Source organism: Phlebotomus papatasi, chromosome 1 (genome assembly GCF_024763615.1).
Source record: "Phlebotomus papatasi isolate M1 chromosome 1, Ppap_2.1, whole genome shotgun sequence".
In the NCBI taxonomy this organism is placed as follows: domain Eukaryota; kingdom Metazoa; phylum Arthropoda; class Insecta; order Diptera; family Psychodidae; genus Phlebotomus; species Phlebotomus papatasi.
Window position 1 is genome coordinate 105,309,375 of NC_077222.1, and position 24,041 is coordinate 105,333,415.

At 40.7% G+C, this 24,041-nt stretch overlaps 1 protein-coding gene across 1 annotated transcript in view; it reads right to left on the reverse strand.

Moving 5' to 3' along the window:
- Nucleotides 1–956: 956 nt before the first annotated feature.
- LOC129809836 (uncharacterized) overlaps nucleotides 957–24,041 on the reverse strand; it is a 53,324-nt gene continuing 30,239 nt past the window's right edge. Inside the window, exons 7-10 of the mRNA XM_055859963.1 lie at nucleotides 8,989–23,999; nucleotides 7,973–8,149; nucleotides 7,590–7,906; nucleotides 957–7,473 (exon numbers count right to left, since the gene is read on the reverse strand). Of these exons, the coding sequence (XP_055715938.1) occupies nucleotides 2,232–7,473; nucleotides 7,590–7,906; nucleotides 7,973–8,149; nucleotides 8,989–23,999 (20,747 nt within the window). The 3' untranslated portion in view covers nucleotides 957–2,231. The remainder of the gene's footprint in view (nucleotides 7,474–7,589; nucleotides 7,907–7,972; nucleotides 8,150–8,988; nucleotides 24,000–24,041) is intronic.

Here is a 24,041-nt window from a genome sequence, read left to right on the forward strand (position 1 = left end):
CCCATCTGTCATTATTGCAGAACAAAACAAGCGATGTGGCGCACAAAATTTATTAAATAAAATTTATGAAATAAAAGCTTTTAGTGACAAGGACCACAGTTTAATTGACTAATTTAGTGAAATAAAGGCACTCATTATCACTAGAGTAATTAAAATTGATATAATGTGTTTTTGAAAATTGTCGTAACTTCCAAAATCTCCATACATTAGAAGTTACGGCTTTATAAACGATGCAAGTTTCAAAAAAAATATTACTGTGTTTCTTCTAACATATATCTCAATATCTCAGCTTTTAAATCATTTTATAAAGATTTTCTCAAGTTAACTTACAGTTTATTAGTGTCACTTTTATTATTTTGACTCAAAAGTATCGCATTCGGGGCTCATTTTTAAGAAAAATAATGCTGAACTGAAAATTTCGTCTCCTGAAAAGTTGTCAAAAGGAAGTTACGACAAATGCTGATTTAACTGACGACTTCTAGTTTAGTTATCTTCAAAATCGTTCATAAACATTTAAGAAATGATGCTTAAAAATCTTCAGTTGCCTGACACTGCCCGTACCTGCCCTATCACGATTTCAAGACATTGAATTTTAAGTAATTGAATTGATCTTCAGTACTCATGAACGGTGGTTGCAAGAATCACAGGTCCCACAACAGTGTACAGTCTTATTTGGTATCCTCTCCTGCGTTTGTTGCAGAACCACAATTTATTACGAAAATATATATGTTGGTATGGTGAGATTAATTGAGCATATTTTTGGGAAGTTTGGCAGGGACATTTTTTTTTATTACTGTTTGGCTAATACAGACCTTTTTTTTGGTGCATAAGAAATCCAAAGACGATTCAGATTGAGGGGCAAGAATAAAAAAAATTAAAAAAAATGTATAATGATGTTTCTTGGTCCGAGCCACGGGTATATCGATAAGTCAATGTGCATCAAAAGTCAATGTATCTGCAGTCAGAAATTATTTCTTTTATTTCTTATTTTTAAGTTATCCCATACAGATTTGGTGGAGTAAAATATACGAGGTGGAATCTATAAAAACCAAATTGCATTATTTTAACTCTCTGTCAAGCTTGTTTATTTAGATAACCAAATAACTTGTTTTTTTTTTCTTCTTGTTTATGCATCAGTAAAATTTAGCAAGATCTTAAGAAAAGAATGCAACGTTGATTTCGTGTATCGTTGTATTTTTGTTTTTGGTCATTGATTCGATCTAAATATTTTTGTATATATTATTTTTTCATATATATTTTTGTTTAGGCAAAATTTACGGAATTTTCAAAACACTTTTGATCGACTAGTAATAATATCGTCAAAACGTAACCAAGAAAATTCCATACGATATCTCCGTTGAACGATTTTTGAAAAACGATTTTGGTTTTTAAATTTTTCTGACATCAGAGGCCTCTGATGTTTGATTTTAAGACTTCGCTATTTCTATAAAGTTGGTTTCTTTTCCACCCGATGGATTTGGAGTTATTATTTGATGCTTGGTCAGTAGATGAATTCAGATAAAGACACCGGCATAGGCCTAGACTTATCTCTTCCTTTATTACAAATACAACGTTTCCGAGCATGTTGGCTCCTTCATGTTGTATTTGTAATAAAGAAGAATAAGAATCTAGGTCTAAAACCCAGGGAGGTGACATTAGCTCTGAAAAATGCGACCATTTTAATATAATTTTTTTCCTGTTTTCGTATATATTTCACGAGATATCTCCAAAACTACGTAGGTTGCCAATTTGGGGTTTTTGGTTGCCTATTCTATATTAAATTGGCTTTTATTTTGTATTTGTGTTATTTGCTAATTCATTTTACAATGACAGAAAATACCTTATAAACTCAAAAGCTTTTTCGGCACGCTAGAAACATATGGGAAACAAAAAACGTCATGCCCCTCCTAAAACCCGTGTCTTTTATCTAAATTCGAGTTATTATATCTTCTTAAGTTTGAAGTGCAAGAAAATGGCAAAAATAATTTCAACTAGACTACAAGCACTACAAGCGTGCAAGCAATGAGAACAAAATGCATAGCATATTCGAAAAGTATTCCCGGACCGGGATCCATTATCATTGCATCATTACGGTTATGGAGCAATAATAAATTCATTTTTTATGCGAATTTTAAGCGTATTAAGCTACCCTTTACCATTTCTCTCAATTAAGTCCTGTATTTAATTAAGTAACGAAATGCGAACAAAAGCTGATACATTTAAACTTATGGCTAGTACACTACATGACTTCGGGTACTGTATTTTGTTGCATAAGACGTTTGATTGGTACGGTGTTCTACGTGACCCAAAGTTTTACCAGTGTTTTCAAGGAAGACGCAAGCACTCATGCTGCGACATATATTATTGATCCTGCGATGATGTTCTTGTCTGCAGTAGCATCCAGATACACATGGTTCACTTAAACAATCCGGAATATCCTCACAGCTTTCCGCGCACCTCCTTCCACACGTAAACACTTCATTTCCTCTTCGGCAAGTACAGCGGTCCTGATCAACGCATTCGCCATTAATCCTTCGGGTTCCTTCTACGCAGTAGCAACCAGGTGTACAGGGACTTAATAAACAGCTCAAGTCCAATCCTTCACAATCCTCATTGCAGTCCCAGTCACATCTGTATTCTTCATTGTCTCCGCATTCACAGCGCTCCTCGGGTAGGCAGGTTTCACCGAATCTCTTGAATCCTTCAGCACAGAAGCATCCCCGTTCGCATTCAGCTTGGGTACAATCCGCAGGAGTATTGCGACAGTCCTCCAAACATTGGCTACCATATCGGTAGGCTTCATTGGTATCGCACGTACAATCGGTATCTGGAACGCATGCAGTACCTATTCTCTTGTGCCCGTTTAAGCATGTACATCTCTTATAAGAGTGCTCATTTCGACAGTCCGAGTTCGACATCTCGCAATCTTCTATACATTCATTTCCGTAAGTGTATTCCTCGAACCGTTCGCACATGCATTGTGAATCCGGAACACAATCTTCACCGATTCTCACATGATCTGCCTTGCAGACACAACGCTTCTCTGTTGGAAGCTGTGCACAAACGAGAGGATCAGTTCCACAAGTCTCGAAGCATTCATTTCCGTAACCGAATTCTTCATTTTCCGGACATGGACAATTGGTATCTTCTAGGCATTCCCCATTAAATCTCTTGAAGCCTTCTTTGCAACCACATTGCCGATATTGCCTGTACTCATAATCACACTGAGCTGCTGTTTTATTGCACCAATCATGACAGTCATTTGTTAATTTATATTCTTCATTTTGTGGGCAATCATTACCACACACTAAATTTGAATGAACACACTTTCCGTCTATTCTCTCGTAGCCTATTAGACAATGGCATTTACGAATCATAGGCTGTTGTACACACTCAGCGGGATCTGTGCCACAGGTTGCTACACAATCATTCAAGTATGCCATTACTTCATTCTCCGGACATCCACATTCTGAGTCTGGTACACATTTACCATCGATCCTCTTGTATGTTTTTAAACAAGTACACCGCCTGTACTGATTTTCATTTTCACATGTTTCTTCATTTTCTTCACATTTTTCAATACATTTACTAGATGGTCTATACTCCTCATTTTCTCCACATGGACATTCAGTATATGGAACACAGTTTCCATCAATTCTCATGTGATCCTTTGTGCAAACGCAACGCTTCTCTGTTGGAAATTTAGCACATTTAGTTGGATCAGTACCGCAGCTCTCGATGCATTCATTTCCATAGCCGTATTCTTCATTTACCGGACATGGACAATTAGTATGATTTACGCATTGTCCGTCGATTCTTTTGAAGCCTTCTATACAACCGCATCTACTATATACTAAGACATTAGCGCAATCATCGATCGTTTTGTCGCAACTATCTAGGCAGTCATTTGTTCTTTTATATTCTTCGTTCTCTGGGCAAGTGCACGCTTCGACATCAGGAACACATTTCCCATCTACCCTTATGTAGTCTATGTCGCAAGTGCACCCGCGAACCGCTTCTAGACGTGTACATTCAAGAGGATCTGTTCCACATGCTTCGAAACATTCGTTAAGAAGTGCCATATGTTCATTTTTCGGGCAGCCACACTTTGTATCCGGTTCGCATACCCCATCAATCCTCTTGTACGACTTCAAACACGTACATCGCTCATACTGAACTTCGTGTTTGCACGTATCTTCATTTTCTTTACACCTTTCGGTGCATTCACTGGAGTAGGTGTATTCTTCATTTGCTCCACATAGACAATTGGAACGAGGAACACAAACTCCATCGATTCTGACGTATCCTGGTTGACAGAGGCATCTTGGTTGAGAAACAGTCGGACCACATGTTGCTGGATCAGTTCCACATTGTTCAGTGCATTCGTTTGATGTGGAATAAATCTCATTTGGACCGCAGTTTGTCTCATTGTAAGGAACACACTTACGATTTTCCTTCCTGAATCCATCCTTACAAACACACGTGCTTACCCCATCCTCTGTGATTCTGTACTCTTCGTTTTCTCCGCATTTGCAGTTCGATTGATGGACACAGACTCCGTTGATCCTCTTGTGGAACGGAAGGCAAACGCATCTGAGTTCTGTTGACGAACTATCACAGGTTAGAGTGTAGTCACATGATTCGTCACAATAATTCCCGTAGGTATACACCTCATTACTCCCACATTTGCAAGCTGAATATTCCACACACTTTCCATTGATCCTCTTGTACCTTTCCTTGCAGAAGCATCCTTGATAGTATTCCTCTTCACCGCAGTAGTATGCGGTCTTTGAACAATCTTCACTACAAGGGTTACCAAATTTGTAAATTTCATTCTTCCCACAAGGACATCGGAATTGTTCAGTACATAGGCCATCAATTCTTTTAAATCCACTTCTGCAGGAGCATCTCTTGTAAGACGACACTTCCTTGCAACTATCTGGAGTAGCATTGCATTCCTCTTCGCATGAATTCCCCACAATGTACTCTTCATTAAATGAACAAGGACATTTACTGTCCGGAACACACTGACCATTTATTCGGACGTAACCAGGTCTGCAAGCGCATCCTCTTATTGTATCCTGTTCAGCACATTTTGCTGGATCCGTTCCACATTGCTCATAGCAATCATTTGAGTAAGTTACTATTTCATTAACGAGGCATTTACATTTGGTATCTGGCATACAGTATCCGTAAATCCTTTTGTATCCTTCAATACAGGTGCATTTCTTGTAGGTTTCCACACTTCGGCACAGTTTTGGATCCTTTGAGCATTCTTCGTAACAGTCATTTCCATAATTGTACTCTTCGTATTTCCCACAAGGACATTGAGATTCCGTAATACACTTTCCACTTACTCTGCGATATCCTTCTCTGCAGAAGCAACCCTTGTAGCTATCTTCATCTTTGCACTTTTGTGGTCCAACGCCACATTTCTCTTGACAAGGATTTCCGTAAGCATATTTCTCATTTTCCGAACACTGACATAGATTTTCATCCAAACACAGACCATTGATTCGTTTAAATCCATCCTTGCAGGAGCACCGAAAGGTTTCCAATGCTCCTTCACAATCCATTGGCTTTGCTAAGCAATGTTCACTACATTCACTACTGTAAGCATATCTTTCGTTGTAAGGACATTTACACAGGGATTCTGGTACGCAAGATCCATTAATCCTAGTAAATCCTTCCTGACAGAAACATCCTGGGTAGCAGAGTTCAGTTTTGCAGGGACCATTGAATATATTGCATTCTTCGTCACATTTCCTTCCACATTTCGAGTATATTTCATTTGGTCCACACGGCGCAGGCGGACATGTAGACTCCGGTAAGCATGCTCCTTCAATCCTTTTATATCCTTCCGCACAGAAACATCCAGAAAAGCAATTTTCCCTCAAACACTTGTAGTGTACAGAGTCACATTGATCATCGCAGATCCTTCCACACTTTTTGTAGACCTCATTAGGTAGCAGACATTTCGGAGGTCCACATTTATATTCCGGTACACATACACCATCAATCCTTTTGAATCCTCTCTGACAGTAACATCCAGCAAAGCACTTGTCACTCTGACAATCCGACTTGGTTTTTCCACACTCATCGTAACAAGAGTTTCCACAAGTGCTGTAGACTTCATATACCGGACATTCCGGTGCAGGACACTCCTCCTGTGGAACACATTCTCCATCGACTCTTTTGAAATTGGGCTTGCAGAAACATCCTGAGAAACAGGTTTCGTAAAAGCAATCTTTCTGCGTTTTCGAGCAATCTTCGTAACAAGTCTTTCCACACTTTTTGTAGATTTCATTTTGTCCCTGGCATTTTGGAATTAATGGTTCGCACTTGAACTTTGGAACACATACACCGTCTATCCTCTTGTATCCATCCTGGCAGTAACATCCTTGGTAGCACTTTCCACTCTGACAATCTGACTTGCTTTTTCCACATTCATCGTAACAAGAGTTTCCACAAGTTATATAAACTTCATTTGCTGGACATTCGGGAGGAGGGCACTCATCTTCCGGAACGCAACTTCCATCAACTCTCTTGAAATTGGGTTTGCAGAAACACCCTGAGGTACAGGCTTCGTAATAGCAATCCTTCTGCGTTTTTGAGCAGTCTTCGTAGCAGGTCTTTCCACACTTTTTGTAGATTTCATTTTGTCCCTGGCATTTTGGAATTACTGGTTCGCATTTGAATTCTGGAACACATACACCATCTATTCTTTTATACCCATCCTGACAGTAACACCCTTCGTAGCACTTTCCACTCTGACAATCCGACTTGATCTTTCCACATTCGTCGTAGCAAGAGTTTCCACAAGTTATATAAACTTCATACGGTGGACATTCCGAAGGTGGGCACTCTTTTTCCGGAACACATGCTCCATCGACTCTCTTGTATCTAGGTTTGCAGAAACATCCCGAGTAGCAGGTTTCATAGAGGCAATCCTTCTGCGATTTCGAACAGTCCTCGTAGCAACTCTTTCCACACTTTTTGTAGATCTCATTTTGACCTTCACATTTTGTACTTGAGGATTCGCATTTCGACTCTGGGATACAAATACCATCTATCCTCTTGAATCCTTTCTCACAGTAACATCCTGCGTAGCACATTCCACTCTGACAATCGGACTTGGCTTTTCCACATTCATCGTGGCACGGGTTTCCACAAGAACTGTACACTTCATGTACCGGACATTCTGGTGGTGGACAGTATTCTTTTAGAACGCATTCACCATTAATCCTTTTGTAATTAGTTTTACAGTAGCAACCACTGGTGCAGGTTTCGTATGAACAATCTTTTGGGGTTTTCGAACAATCTTCGTAGCAAGATTTTCCACAAGGTATGTATATCTCATTCGGCCCTTGACACTTTGGCGGAGGACAGTAGGATTTTTGCACACAAACACCATCGACCCTCTTGTACCCAGCAATGCAAAAACATCCCGATTCACAAGGTTTATGACAGTCGCTATCGGTTGTGGAACAAGATTCTTTACATGAGTTTCCACATGAGCTGTACTCTTCATTTGCTGGACATAGTTTGGGACATTTATATTTCGGTACGCACTGACCGTCGATCCTTACATAACCGTTGATGCAGTAGCATCCGGGTTTGCATTTTTCGGAGTAATAATCCCCACCGTAGAACTGGCATTGTTCATCTTTGGAATATCCACAAGACTTGTACACTTCTCCCGCGGGACACTGAGGTTCTTCCGATGGGCATTGGTTGTAGGTGACGCAAGCATACGTTTCCGGATGACGGTAGTAGCCTTTTCGACAGAAGCAACCTGGACATTGAATGCTATCATCGCAATTTCTTCCCTGGTATCCACAAATGGCTTCGCAGTAAGGGGCTTCACCACACTCTTTCCATTCTTCATTGCGGGGACAAGTGTATTCTGAAAGACGATTTGTCAAATGTGCTTCAACTTGGTCACTGTATTGGTTTTGTTATATGTACTTACTTGAACAAGATGCAATTGGTATACATCTTCCTGATGAATGTCGAACATATCCATTTTTGCAGAAGCAACCCTTTTTGCAACTTGTGGCTTGTCCTTGGCATTTATGGGAGCAATCATCTTCACAAAGTGGTCCACATGATGAATACTCCTCATACCGCGAACACTTCGGAACACTCGCTTGTCCGTAATTCCCATAAGGTGGTTTATTTTTCGGAGGTTTATGTCTAAACTCCTCAGAATCAGTCAACTCTTCCGCAGAATCTAGTGTTAATTCAAAAGCGTTTCAGATCATGAAAAAACCAACCAATATCCATAACGAACCTGTGTAATTTAAATTCAAACGAGGAACGGTATAACTCGGATAAACACGTACACAGTATACATTCCTGCACTTGATCAATATTCGCAACAAAATAATCTGTGAAATCCATAAGAACTTTACTCTCCACAATTTCATGGTACTCAATGAAGAATCAAGCATAAACTGGAACTATTTACCGAAATCCACCGAATTTAAAAGATGAGACTAATGAGAACAAAAGATTTTTTGCAACTTATTTTGGCGAATAAACTTGAATCTGTTACTTAAAATAATATATTTTGCGTCTTGGTTTAATTTATTCCATTTATTGACGAAACACGAGAATTAACTTTATAATGCATCCAGTTACATGTGAATCGACTGAATGTCTATCAATTCCCAAATCTTTATTTCATTTTTTTTATGTTTTGGAGTGTTCTTTTGAAATTCCAAGAAGTGAATTGGACAAGAACATAAAAGAAACAAACAGTGAAAGTGAATAAACACATTTGAGAAAATGTTTTCTTTTTATTATTCACCTTGTGTCATTTATTTTTTAATTTCAAAAATTTTTGCTACAATTTAAGAAAGAGCCCAATTAAGTTTACCAATTAATTTATTATTTTATTTTGAAAGAATCCCCAAACCTTGACCTATTATGCCAAACAATGTCGGCTTTGTTGTACTATGTCAACAATTGTTTTAATTTTTTTACCAAGTTGGATCTTGCCGATGACCGTTCAATACACTCTCCATCTACTCTGCAGAATCCTGATCTACAGAAGCATTTTCCACCCCTTCGAGCATTGGTCTGTCTACACTCGGTAGCAGTCATATTACAGTCTTCTTCGCAAAGTCTTCCATTTCGTGGTTGTTCATTGTCGTCGCATTGACATTGATTGAAATTGCGACAGCGTCCATCTATGCGTTTTTGATTGTCACTAGGGCAGTGACAGCCATATCGACAATCAGTCTCATCACAATTTCCTGGGAATTCATCGCAAGATTCTAAACAATCACTCTTACACTCGAACCTCTGCCCATTGGGACATCTACATCTCCGTGCTGCTTCTTCCATATCAACGCAAGTTCCTCCTATTCTTAGATAGCCTTCCTGACAGTAGCATCCATCTTCACACGGACTGCTGTTACAGGCCTCGACATCTTGAATATTGCACTCCTCTTGGCATCTCCTTCCACATCTACGTTCCTCATTTGCTGGACAATTCGGTATCTGGACACATTCTCCATTAACTCTCTCGAAGCCTTGCCTGCAGTAACATCCCTTGTAGCAATCGTCTGGGTTACATTGACCAGACGAATTGCACTCATCCTCACACGTTTGTCTTGATTTGAAGACTTCATTTTGACCGGTACACGGGCATAAATCCTCACGAATACAAGTCCCATCCGACGATCTCATGTAACCTTCTTCGCAATAGCATCCAAGTTCATTAGGTTCATTCTCGCAATCTATTTCACAAGACCTCTCACAATTATTAGCATAAGTGTATTCCTCATTAGAATCAGTGCAACTGCACTGATCTTCAGGTCTGCAAGATCCTCCAACATTCTTAAATCCATTTTTGCAGAAGCATCCCTTGTAGCAATCCTCTCTTGCGCATTCTTCAGTCGGAACACATTCGTCGTCGCAAGGTTTGCCTGATTTGTATTCAGAATTTTCGTCATCTGGACATGGACAGGTATAGTCGGGAATACAATCACCATCGTCATTTCGTCTATGATTAGGCATACAGAAACATCCTCCACGTATAGGCAAACCCCTACATGACTCAGGAGTTCCATCGCAATCTTCTAGGCATTCATTCGAATAGGTATATGCTTCATTTTGATTAGAACAAGGACATCTGTCTTCTGCTACACACGAATCCCCAACCTTTTTAAATCCTTCCAGACAGAAGCAGTCCTTGTAGCATTCTTGAGCGGAACAGTCTGACGGTATTTCACACTCATCTTCGCAAGGTTTTCCAGATTCGTACACAGAATTCGCCGGACATGGACAAGCAGACTGCTCAATGCATTCTTCATTTTCAGAATCCCACTTAAAACCATCGTTACAGAAGCAACCGTAATAAGTCGGATCATTCTCACATTCTGTAGTTGGTGCACAACTATCAAGGCAAGGATTCAACACTTGGTAACTCTGATTAGGAATAGTGCAGGCACAACTCTCTAGCCCTTGACAGGTTCCGTCAACCATTCTATATCCATCATTACAGAAGCAATCCTTGTAGCATTCTTGAGTAGAACAGTCTGACGGTACTTCGCATTCGTATTCGCATGGCTTTCCGAATTTGTATTGAGAATTATCTGGACATGGACAATTTGTCTGGTTGAAACACTGTTCAGTAACAGGGTCCCACTTGAAACCATCGTTACAGAAGCAACCGTAATAAGTCGGATCATTCTCACATTCTGTAGTTGGTGCACAACTATCAAGGCAAGGATTCAACACTTGGTAACTCTGATTAGGAACAGTGCAGGTACAACTCTCTAGCTCTTGACAGGTTCCGTCAACCATTCTATATCCATCATTACAGAAGCAATCCTTGTAGCATTCTTGAGTAGAACAGTCTGACGGTACTTCGCATTCGTATTCGCATGGCTTTCCGAATTTGTATTGAGAATTATCTGGACATGGACAATTTGTCTGGTTGAAACACTGTTCAGTAACAGGGTCCCACTTGAAACCATCGTTACAGAAGCAACCGTAATAAGTCGGATCATTCTCACATTCTGTAGTTGGTGCACAACTATCAAGGCAAGGATTCAACACTTGGTAACTCTGATTAGGAACAGTGCAGGTACAACTCTCTAGCTCTTGACAGGTTCCGTCAACCATTCTATATCCATCATTACAGAAGCAATCCTTGTAGCATTCTTGAGTAGAACAGTCTGACGGTACTTCGCATTCGTATTCGCATGGCTTTCCGAATTTGTATTGAGAATTATCTGGACATGGACAATTTGTTTGGTTGAAACACTGTTCAGTAACAGGATCCCACTTGAAACCATCGTTACAGAAGCATCCGTAATAAGTCGGATCATTCTCACATTCTGTAGTTGGTGCACAACTATCAAGGCAAGGATTCAACACTTGGTAACTCTGATTAGGAACAGTGCAGGTACAACTATCTAGCTCTTGACAGGTTCCGTCAACCATTCTATATCCATCATTACAGAAGCAATCCTTGTAGCATTCTTGAGTAGAACAGTCTGACGGTACTTCGCATTCGTATTCGCATGGCTTTCCGAATTTGTATTGAGAATTATCTGGACATGGACAATTTGTTTGGTTGAAACACTGTTCAGTAACAGGATCCCACTTGAAACCATCGTTACAGAAGCAACCGTAATAAGTCGGATCATTCTCACATTCTGTAGTTGGTGCACAACTATCAAGGCAAGGATTCAACACTTGGTAACTCTGATTAGGAACAGTGCAGGTACAACTCTCTAGCCCTTGACAGGTTCCGTCAACCATTCTATATCCATCATTACAGAAGCAATCCTTGTAGCATTCTTGAGTAGAACAGTCTGACGGTACTTCGCATTCGTATTCGCATGGCTTTCCGAATTTGTATTGAGAATTATCTGGACATGGACAATTTGTTTGGTTGAAACACTGTTCAGTAACAGGATCCCACTTGAAACCATCGTTACAGAAGCAACCGTAATAAGTCGGATCATTCTCACATTCTGTAGTTGGTGCACAACTATCAAGGCAAGGATTCAACACTTGGTAACTCTGATTAGGAACAGTGCAGGTACAACTCTCTAGCCCTTGACAGGTTCCGTCAACCATTCTATATCCATCATTACAGAAGCAATCCTTGTAGCATTCTTGAGTAGAACAGTCTGACGGTACTTCGCATTCGTATTCGCATGGCTTTCCGAATTTGTATTGAGAATTATCTGGACATGGACAATTTGTTTGGTTGAAACACTGTTCAGTAACAGGATCCCACTTGAAACCATCGTTACAGAAGCATCCGTAATAAGTCGGATCATTCTCACATTCTGTAGTTGGTGCACAACTATCAAGGCAAGGATTCAACACTTGGTAACTCTGATTAGGAACAGTGCAGGTACAACTCTCTAGCCCTTGACAGGTTCCATCAACCATTCTATATCCATCATTACAGAAGCAATCCTTGTAGCATTCTTGAGTAGAACAGTCTGACGGTACTTCGCATTCGTATTCGCATGGCTTTCCGAATTTGTATTGAGAATTATCTGGACATGGACAATTTGTTTGGTTGAAACACTGTTCAGTAACAGGATCCCACTTGAAACCATCGTTACAGAAGCAACCGTAATAAGTCGGATCATTCTCACATTCTGTAGTTGGTGCACAACTATCAAGGCAAGGATTCAACACTTGGTAACTCTGATTAGGAACAGTGCAGGTACAACTCTCTAGCCCTTGACAGGTTCCGTCAACCATTCTATATCCATCATTACAGAAGCAATCCTTGTAGCATTCTTGAGTAGAACAGTCTGACGGTACTTCGCATTCGTATTCGCATGGCTTTCCGAATTTGTATTGAGAATTATCTGGACATGGACAATTTGTCTGGTTGAAACACTGTTCAGTAACAGGGTCCCACTTGAAACCATCGTTACAGAAGCAACCGTAATATGTTGTATCATTCTCACATTCTATAGTTGGTGCACAACTATCAAGGCAGGGGTTCAGTGGTTGGTAACTTTGATTAGGAACAGTGCACGTACAACTCTCTAGCCCTTGACAGGTTCCGTCAACCATTCTATATCCATCATTACAGAAGCAATCCTTGTAGCATTCTTGAGTAGAACAGTCTGACGGTACTTCGCATTCGTATTCGCATGGCTTTCCGAATTTGTATTGAGAATTATCTGGACATGGACAATTTGTTTGGTTGAAACATTGTTCAGTAACAGGATCCCACTTGAAACCATCGTTACAGAAGCAACCGTAATAAGTCGGATCATTCTCACATTCTGTAGTTGGTGCACAACTATCAAGGCAAGGATTCAACACTTGGTAACTCTGATTAGGAACAGTGCAGGTACAACTCTCTAGCCCTTGACAGGTTCCGTCAACCATTCTATATCCATCATTACAGAAGCAATCCTTGTAGCATTCTTGAGTAGAACAGTCTGACGGTACTTCGCATTCGTATTCGCATGGCTTTCCGAATTTGTATTGAGAATTATCTGGACATGGACAATTTGTCTGGTTGAAACACTGTTCAGTAACAGGGTCCCACTTGAAACCATCGTTACAGAAGCAACCGTAATAAGTCGGATCATTCTCACATTCTGTAGTTGGTGCACAACTATCAAGGCAAGGATTCAACACTTGGTAACTCTGATTAGGAACAGTGCAGGTACAACTCTCTAGCTCTTGACAGGTTCCGTCAACCATTCTATATCCATCATTACAGAAGCAATCCTTGTAGCATTCTTGAGTAGAACAGTCTGACGGTACTTCGCATTCGTATTCGCATGGCTTTCCGAATTTGTATTGAGAATTATCTGGACATGGACAATTTGTCTGGTTGAAACACTGTTCAGTAACAGGGTCCCACTTGAAACCATCGTTACAGAAGCATCCGTAATAAGTCGGATCATTCTCACATTCTGTAGTTGGTGCACAACTATCAAGGCAAGGATTCAACACTTGGTAACTCTGATTAGGAACAGTGCAGGTACAACTCTCTAGCCCTTGACAGGTTCCATCAACCATTCTATATCCATCATTACAGAAGCAATCCTTGTAGCATTCTTGAGTAGAACAGTCTGACGGTACTTCGCATTCGTATTCGCATGGCTTTCCGAATTTGTATTGAGAATTATCTGGACATGGACAATTTGTTTGGTTGAAACACTGTTCAGTAACAGGATCCCACTTGAAACCATCGTTACAGAAGCAACCGTAATAAGTCGGATCATTCTCACATTCTGTAGTTGGTGCACAACTATCAAGGCAAGGATTCAACACTTGGTAACTCTGATTAGGAACAGTGCAGGTACAACTCTCTAGCCCTTGACAGGTTCCGTCAACCATTCTATATCCATCATTACAGAAGCAATCCTTGTAGCATTCTTGAGTAGAACAGTCTGACGGTACTTCGCATTCGTATTCGCATGGCTTTCCGAATTTGTATTGAGAATTATCTGGACATGGACAATTTGTCTGGTTGAAACACTGTTCAGTAACAGGGTCCCACTTGAAACCATCGTTACAGAAGCAACCGTAATATGTTGTATCATTCTCACATTCTATAGTTGGTGCACAACTATCAAGGCAGGGGTTCAGTGGTTGGTAACTTTGATTAGGAACAGTGCACGTACAACTCTCTAGCCCTTGACAGGTTCCGTCAACCATTCTATATCCATCATTACAGAAGCAATCCTTGTAGCATTCTTGAGTAGAACAGTCTGACGGTACTTCGCATTCGTATTCGCATGGCTTTCCGAATTTGTATTGAGAATTATCTGGACATGGACAATTTGTTTGGTTGAAACATTGTTCAGTAACAGGATCCCACTTGAAACCATCGTTACAGAAGCAACCGTAATAAGTCGGATCATTCTCACATTCTGTAGTTGGTGCACAACTATCAAGGCAAGGATTCAACACTTGGTAACTCTGATTAGGAACAGTGCAGGTACAACTCTCTAGCCCTTGACAGGTTCCGTCAACCATTCTATATCCATCATTACAGAAGCAATCCTTGTAGCATTCTTGAGTAGAACAGTCTGACGGTACTTCGCATTCGTATTCGCATGGCTTTCCGAATTTGTATTGAGAATTATCTGGACATGGACAACTTGTCTGGTTGAAACACTGTTCAGTAACAGGGTCCCACTTGAAACCATCGTTACAGAAGCAACCGTAATAAGTCGGATCATTCTCACATTCTGTAGTTGGTGCACAACTATCAAGGCAAGGATTCAACACTTGGTAACTCTGATTAGGAACAGTGCAGGTACAACTCTCTAGCCCTTGACAGGTTCCATCAACCATTCTATATCCATCATTACAGAAGCAATCCTTGTAGCATTCTTGAGTAGAACAGTCTGACGGTACTTCGCATTCGTATTCGCATGGCTTTCCGAATTTGTATTGAGAATTATCTGGACATGGACAACTTGTCTGGTTGAAACACTGTTCAGTAACAGGGTCCCACTTGAAACCATCGTTACAGAAGCAACCGTAATAAGTCGGATCATTCTCACATTCTGTAGTTGGTGCACAACTATCAAGGCAAGGATTCAACACTTGGTAACTCTGATTAGGAACAGTGCAGGTACAACTCTCTAGCCCTTGACAGGTTCCGTCAACCATTCTATATCCATCATTACAAAAGCAATCCTTGTAGCATTCTTGGGTAGAACAATCTGACGGTACTTCGCATTCATATTCACAAGGCTTTCCGAATTTGTATTGAGAATTATCCGGGCATGGGCAAGTTGATTGGTCGACACATTCTTCATTAACAGGGTCCCACTTGAAACCATCGTTACAGAAGCAACCGTAATAAGTCGGATCATTCTCACATTCTGTAGTTGGTGCACAACTATCTAGACATGGATTTAGCGCTTGGTAACTTTGATTTGGAATAGTGCACGGACAACTAGTAAGTTCTTGACAGGTTCCGTCAACCAACTTGTAACCATCCTTACAGTAGCAATCCTTAGAGCAAGCTTCATTGGAACATTCTGATGTGGTCTCACATTCAAATTCACAAGACCTTCCTAATTTGTATTCGGTATTACGCGAACAAGGACATAAACTCTGATTGAAGCATTCTTCTTTGACTGGATCCCATTTATAACCCCAATTACAGAAGCAACCGTAATATGTTGGATCATCTTCACATTCTGTGGTTGGTGCACAACTGTCAAGGCATGGGTTTGCCACTTGGTAAATTTGATTAGGAATAGTGCACGTACAACTATCTAGTTCTTGGCAGGTTCCATCTACCATTCTATATCCATCCTTACAGAAGCAAGCTTTGTAGCATTCTTCGGTAGGACAATCTGACGGTATCTGACATTCATAATCGCAAGGCTTTCCGAACTTGTATTCGGCATTATCTGGGCATGGACAATATGTTTGACTGAAACATTTTTTTTTAACAGGGTCCCATTTATAACCATCGTCACAGAAGCAACCGTAATATGTTGGTTCGTTCTCACATTCTGTAGTTGGTGCACAACTATCAAGGCAAGGGTTCAGTACTTGGTATCGTTGATTAGGAAGAGGACACGTGCAGTTATTGACCTCTTGGCAAGTTCCATCAACCATCCTATATCCATCTTTACAAAAGCAATCCTTGTAGCATTCTTTAGTAGAACAGTCTGAAGGTGTTTCGCATTCATAATCGCAAGGCTTTCCGAATTTATATTCAGCATTATTCGGGCATGGACAAGTAGACTGGTCAACACATTCTTCATTTTCTGGGTCCCACTTAAAACCATCGTCACAGAAGCAACCGTGATAAGTTGGTTCGTTATCACATGCTGTAGTTGGTGCGCAACTGTCAAGGCAGGGGTTCAACACTTGGTATCGTTGATTAGGGAGGGAGCATGTACACTTCGTAATGTTTTTACACTTTCCATTAATGAGTCTAAATCCGTCCTTGCAATAGCAGGCCTTTGAACTCTCTTGAGTAGGACACTCTTCTGATGGTTCACATTCATCTTCACAAGGCTTTCCGAGTTTATATTCGGCATTTTTCGGACATGGACAAGTTGATTGGTCAACACATTCTTCATTAACAGGATCCCACTTGAAACCATCGTTACAGAAGCAACCAAAATATGTCGGTTCATTCTCACATGCTGTAGTTGGTTGACAGCTATCAAGACATGGATTTAGCACTTGGTAACTTTGATTTGGAATAGTGCATGTACAACTAGTTAGCTCTTGACAGGTTCCATCAACCATCCTATATCCATCCTTACAGAAGCAATCTTTGTAGCATTCTTCAGTGGAGCATTCTGATGTTGCCTCACAGGAATAATCACAAGGTTTTCCGAATTTGTATTCTGCATTTTCCGGACATGGACAATAAGTTTGACTGAAACATTTTTTTTTAACAGGGTCCCATTTATAACCATCGTCACAGAAACAACCGTAATATGTTGGTTCATTCTCACATGCTGTAGTTGGTGCACAACTATCAAGGCAAGGGTTCAGTACTTGATATCGTTGTTTAGGAAGAGGACACGTGCAGTTATTGACCTCTTGGCAAGTTCCATCAACTCTTCTATATCCATCATTACAGAAGCAATCCTTGTAGCATTCTTGAGTAGAACAGTCTGACGGTACTTCACATTCATATTCACAAGGCTTTCCGAATTTGTATTGAGAATTATCCGGGCATGGACAAGTTGATTGGTCAACACATTCTTCATTGACAGGGTCCCACTTGAAACCATCGTTACAGAAGCAACCGTAATAAGTCGGTTCGTTTTCACATTCTGTAGTTGGTGCACAACTATCAAGACAAGGATTTAGCGCTTGGTAACTTTGATTTGGAATAGTGCACGGACAACTAGTAAGTTCTTGACAGGTTCCGTCAACCAACTTGTAACCATCTTTGCAGTAGCAATCCTTGGAGCAAGCTTCATTGGAACATTCTGATGTGGTCTCACATTCAAATTCACAAGACCTTCCTAATTTGTATTCGGTATTACGCGAACAAGGACATAAACTCTGATTGAAGCATTCTTCTTTGACTGGATCCCATTTATAACCCCAATTACAGAAGCAGCCGTAATATGTTGGATCATCTTCACATTCTGTGGTTGGTGCACAACTATCAAGGCATGGGTTTGCCACTTGGTAAATCTGATTAGGAATAGTACACGTACAACTATCTAGTTCTTGGCAGGTTCCATCTACCATCCTATACCCATCATTACAGAAGCAATCCTTGTAGCATTCTTGGGTAGAACAATCTGACGGTACTTCGCATTCGTATTCGCATGGCTTTCCGAATTTGTATTGAGAATTATCCGGGCATGGGCAAGTTGATTGGTCGACACATTCTTTATTAACAGGGTCCCACTTGAAACCATCGTTACAGAAGCAACCGTAATAAGTCGGTTCGTTTTCACATTCTGTAGTTGGTGCACAACTATCAAGGCAAGGATTTAGCGCTTGGTAACTTTGATTTGGAATAGTGCACGGACAACTAGTAAGTTCTTGACAGGTTCCGTCAACCAACTTGTAACCATCTTTGCAGTAGCAATCCTTGGAGCAAGCTTCATTGGAACATTCTGATGTGGTCTCACATTCAAATTCACAAGACCTTCCTAATTTGTATTCGGTATTACGCGAACAAGGACATAAACTCTGATTGAAGCATTCTTCTTTGACTGGATCCCATTTATAACCCCAATTACAGAAGCAGCCGTAATATGTTGGATCATCTTCACATTCTGTAGTTGGTGCACAACTGTCAAGGCATGGGTTTGCCACTTGGTAAATTTGATTAGGAATAGTACACGTACAACTATCTAGTTCTTGGCAGGTTCCATCTACCATCCTATACCCATCATTACAGAAGCAATCCTTGTAGCATTCTTGGGTAGAACAATCTGACGGTACTTCGCATTCGTATTCGCATGGCTTTCCGAATTTGTATTGAGAATTATCCGGGCATGGGCAAGTTGATTGGTCGACACATTCTTTATTAACAGGGTCCCACTTGAAACCATCGTTACAGAAGCAACCGTAATAAGTCGGTTCGTTTTCACATTCTGTAGTTGGTGCACAACTATCAAGGCAAGGATTTAGCGCTTGGTAACTTTGATTTGGAATAGTGCACGGACAACTAGTAAGTTCTTGACAGGTTCCGTCAACCAACTTGTAACCATCTTTGCAGTAGCAATCCTTGGAGCAAGCTTCATTGGAACATTCTGATGTGGTCTCACATTCAAATTCACAAGACCTTCCTAATTTGTATTCGGTATTACGCGAACAAGGACATAAACTCTGATTGAAGCATTCTTCTTTGACTGGATCCCATTTATAACCCCAATTACAGAAGCAGCCGTAATATGTTGGATCATCTTCACATTCTGTAGTTGGTGCACAACTGTCAAGGCATGGGTTTGCCACTTGGTAAATTTGATTAGGAATAGTACACGTACAACTATCTAGTTCTTGGCAGGTTCCATCTACCATTCTATATCCATCCTTACAGAAGCAAGCTTTGTAGCATTCTTCGGTAGGACAATCTGACGTTATCTGACATTCATAATCGCAAGGTTTTCCGAACTTGTATTCGGCATTATCTGGGCATGGACAATATGTTTGACTGAAACATTTTTTTTTAACAGGGTCCCATTTATAACCATCGTCACAGAAGCAACCGTAATATGTTGGTTCGTTCTCACATTCTGTAGTTGGTGCACAACTATCAAGGCAAGGGTTCAGTACTTGGTATCGTTGATTAGGAAGAGGACACGTGCAGTTATTGACCTCTTGGCAAGTTCCATCAACCATTCTATATCCATCTTTACAAAAGCAATCCTTGTAGCATTCTTGAGTAGAACAGTCTGAAGGTGTTTCACATTCATAATCGCAAGGCTTTCCGAATTTATATTCAGCATTATCCGGGCATGGACAAGTTGACTGGTCAACACATTCTTCATTTTCTGGGTCCCACTTGAAACCATCGTTACAGAAGCAACCAAAATATGTCGGTTCATTCTCACATGCTGTAGTTGGTGCGCAACTGTCAATGCAGGGGTTCAACACTTGGTAACTTTGGTTAGGGAGGGAGCATGTACACTTCGTAATGTTTTTACACTTTCCATTAATGAGTCTAAATCCGTCCTTGCAATAGCAGGCCTTTGAACTCTCTTGAGTAGGACACTCTTCTGATGGTTCACATTCATCTTCACAAGGCTTTCCGAGTTTATATTCGGCATTTTTCGGACATGGACAAGTTGATTGGTCAACACATTCTTCATTAACAGGATCCCACTTGAAACCATCGTTACAGAAGCAACCAAAATATGTCGGTTCATTCTCACATGCTGCAGTTGGTTGACAGCTATCAAGACATGGATTTAGCACTTGGTAACTTTGATTTGGAATAGTGCATGTACAACTAGTTAGCTCTTGACAGGTTCCGTCAACCATCCTATATCCATCCTTACAGAAGCAATCTTTGTAGCATTCTTCAGTGGAGCATTCTGATGTTGCCTCACAGGAATAATCACAAGGTTTTCCGAATTTGTATTCTGCATTTTCCGGACATGGACAGTAACTTTGGCTGAAACATTTCTTTTTAAATGGGTCCCATTTATAACCATCGTCACAGAAACAACCGTAATATGTTGGTTCATTCACACATGCCGTAGTTGGTGCACAACTGTCAAGGCAAGGGTTCAGTACTTGGTATCGTTGATTAGGAAGTGGACATGTACAACTAGATAGTTCTTGGCATGTTCCATCAACCATCTTATATCCATCCTTACAGAAGCAGTCCTTGTAGCATTCTTGAGTGGAACAGTCGGATGTTGTCTCACATGTGTAATCGCATGGTTTTCCGAATTTGTATTCAGCATTTGCTGGACATGGGCAAGTAGACTGGTCGACACATTCTTCATTAACAGGGTCCCACTTAAAACCATCGTCGCAGAAGCAACCGTAATATGTTGGTTCATTCTCACATGCTGTAGTTGGTGCGCAACTGTCGAGACATGGGTTCAGAACTTGGTATCGTTGATTAGGAATAGAGCATGAGCATTTAGTTATACTTTTACACTTGCCACCAATGAGTCTATAGCCATCTTTGCAGTAACAAGCCTTGTAACATTCTTGAGTTGGACAATCCTCTGATGGTTCACATTCATCTTCGCAAGGTCTTCCCTGTTTATATTCAGCGTTGGAGTCAGCGCAAGGACATTCATATTCAGGAACACAATTGCCTGATGTATCTCTTCTGTATCCGGATGCACAATAACAGCCTGGTTCTGTAGAAATTCCATCACAACTTAATGGATTTCCATCACATGTCTCCATGCAGTCATTTGAAACTTTGTATTCTTCATTAGTGCCTTCACAAGTGCATTCTGATTCTTGTAGACAACTTCCATTAATAAGCTTATATCCATCTTTGCAGTAGCAGGCTTTGAAGCATAATTGATTGACACATTCACTGTCTGGAACGCATTCGTATTCACAAGTACGTCCTTGCTTGTACTCGGCATTGGGATCGGTACACGGACATTTCGTGTCTGGAATACATTTTCCATTAGTGTGTCTCCTGTATCCCGAAGCACAATAACATCCAGCTTCTACAGGAATATCCTTGCAAATTTCTGGGTTGCCATCACATGTTTCGAGGCATACGTTGGAGAGTGAATATTTTTCATTGGTACCACACTTGCAATTATCATTTGGAACGCATTTTCCTTTGATTCTGACGTATCCATCTGCACAGAAGCATCCTCTGTAGTATGACAACTGAGAGCAATCCTGATCACCGGTATTGCATTTTTCATTGCAAGGACTACTGTATTTGTAAACTTCGTTTTTACCGCATTGACACTTTGAATCAGGAACACAGTTTCCTTTAAGATCTCTGACGAAACCTAGCGAACAGTAGCAACCTGCCTGAATTGGTAAATCGACGCATGTCTCTGGGTTACCTTCGCATTTTTCAAGGCACTGATTTGAATAAGAGTATTCCTCATTCTCATTGCACACGCAGTTATCAAATGGCTGGCAGGTACCATTAACTCTTACGTATCCGTCTTTGCAGAAGCATCCTTTGAAAGTTTCACCTTCTGGACAATCATCATAACTTGGTTGGCAATTTTCACGACATCTGTCTCCGTATTTATACTTTTCAGTCTTTTCACAAGGACAGAAGTAGTCCTTTACGCATGTACCCAAAATTCTCCTATAGCCCTCCTTGCATTTGCATCTGTTTTCTAAGTTCAATCCATCACAAGATTCCGGATTTCCTGAACAACTTTCTAAGCAGTCATTTGTGAAACCAAATTCTTCATTTTGCGGACAAGGGCAATTGTCATCTGGGACACATGTTCCATTAATTCTTTTGTAATTTCTGGCACAGTAGCATCCGTAAGAAGTCGGTTCACTTCTACAATCGTCCAATGTTTTCGAACAATCTTCGGAACATTCATTAGAGCTGACGTATTCTTCATTTTCTCCGCATCCGCAATTGCTGCCAGGTACACACTTCCCATCGAGCCTGACATATCCTTCGTTGCAGAAGCATCCCTTGTAGCATAGTTCTTGTGAGCAGTCTGTCGAACCAAAACTACATTTTTCTTCGCATTCACTACCGTATTTATATGATTCGTTTTCATTGCATTTACAGAGAGAGTCTGGAACACATTTTCCGAACATTCTCTTGTAACCGAGCTTGCAGTTGCACCTTTTATAAATAGGTTCTAGCACGCAATCTTCTAGAGTTTTGGTGCAGTCCTCAAAGCATTCGTTTCCGTTAGAATATTCTTCATTTTCCCCACAGGAACATTCACTGTCGGGGACACACAGACCATTGACTCGCCTGTAACCGTCCTGGCAGAAACAGTCTTTGTAGCATTCCGAATCCTTACAGTCACTTGGACCACTACTGCATTCCTCTTCACAATGACTTCCGTAGACATATTCCTCGTTTTTCGGACAAGGGCAGTTGGTGTCTGAAACGCAAAATCCTCTGACCCTCTTGAAGTTGTCTTTACAGAAACAGTCAAAGTAATGCTTATCATTTGAACAGGAGCTGTCTGACTTTCCACACATATCACTGCATTTACTTCCATATTTGTACTCTTCGTTGCTGGGACACTGACATTGAGAAGGTGGTTGACATACTCCGTTAACCCTTTTGTAATTTCCTACGCAGTGACATCGATTGCTGCACTTCTTCTTCCAACAGTCAACTGAACGTGCTCCACAATCTTCATCACAGTCAGTTCCGCATTTGTACACTTCATTGAAAGGGCATTCGCATTCTTCCTCCGGAACGCAACGATCTCGGACACGTTTGTAACCTTTGTCGCAGAAACAACCCTCCTGACATTGCTCATTGAGACAGTCATCCTTTGATTTCGTGCAATCTTCATTGCAACGCTTTCCACAAGTTGTGTATACTTCGTTGGGTTTTGAGCATTTTGGCGAAGGACAATTGGAATTAGGAACGCAAACTCCTCCAACTCTCTTATACCCATTTATACAGAAACATCCTTCGGAGCATTGTTCCTTTCTGCAAAGTTTATCAGATACACTACATTCTTCATTACATCGTTTTTCACATGGATAATATTGCTCATTTGGTGGACACTTCTGAGCACAATTCTCAAATGGTACGCACTGTCCGTTAATTCTGGCGTAACCTTCCTTACAGAAACATCCTGATTCGCATTTTTCATATTTGCATTGCTTACTGTCAGCTTTGCATTGCTCAACGCAGCGATAACCACATTCTTGATACTGTTCATTGTATCCACATTGTGGTTGTTTGCTAGGACAATCGCGTTTCCTGATACAAAGGCCTGTTGTAGGATGACGAACGTATCCCCTACGACAGTAACATCCTGATGGACAAACTCTACTGTCCTTTCTGGCTTCGCATTCGTAATCAACTCCGTCGCAAGTTTCCTGACAAGCTGGGGCTTGTCCACAAACTAGCCAAACTTCATTCTTAGGACAATATCGATCTGTGAAAAAAGAGCACAATATGACATACCAAGATTTTTATT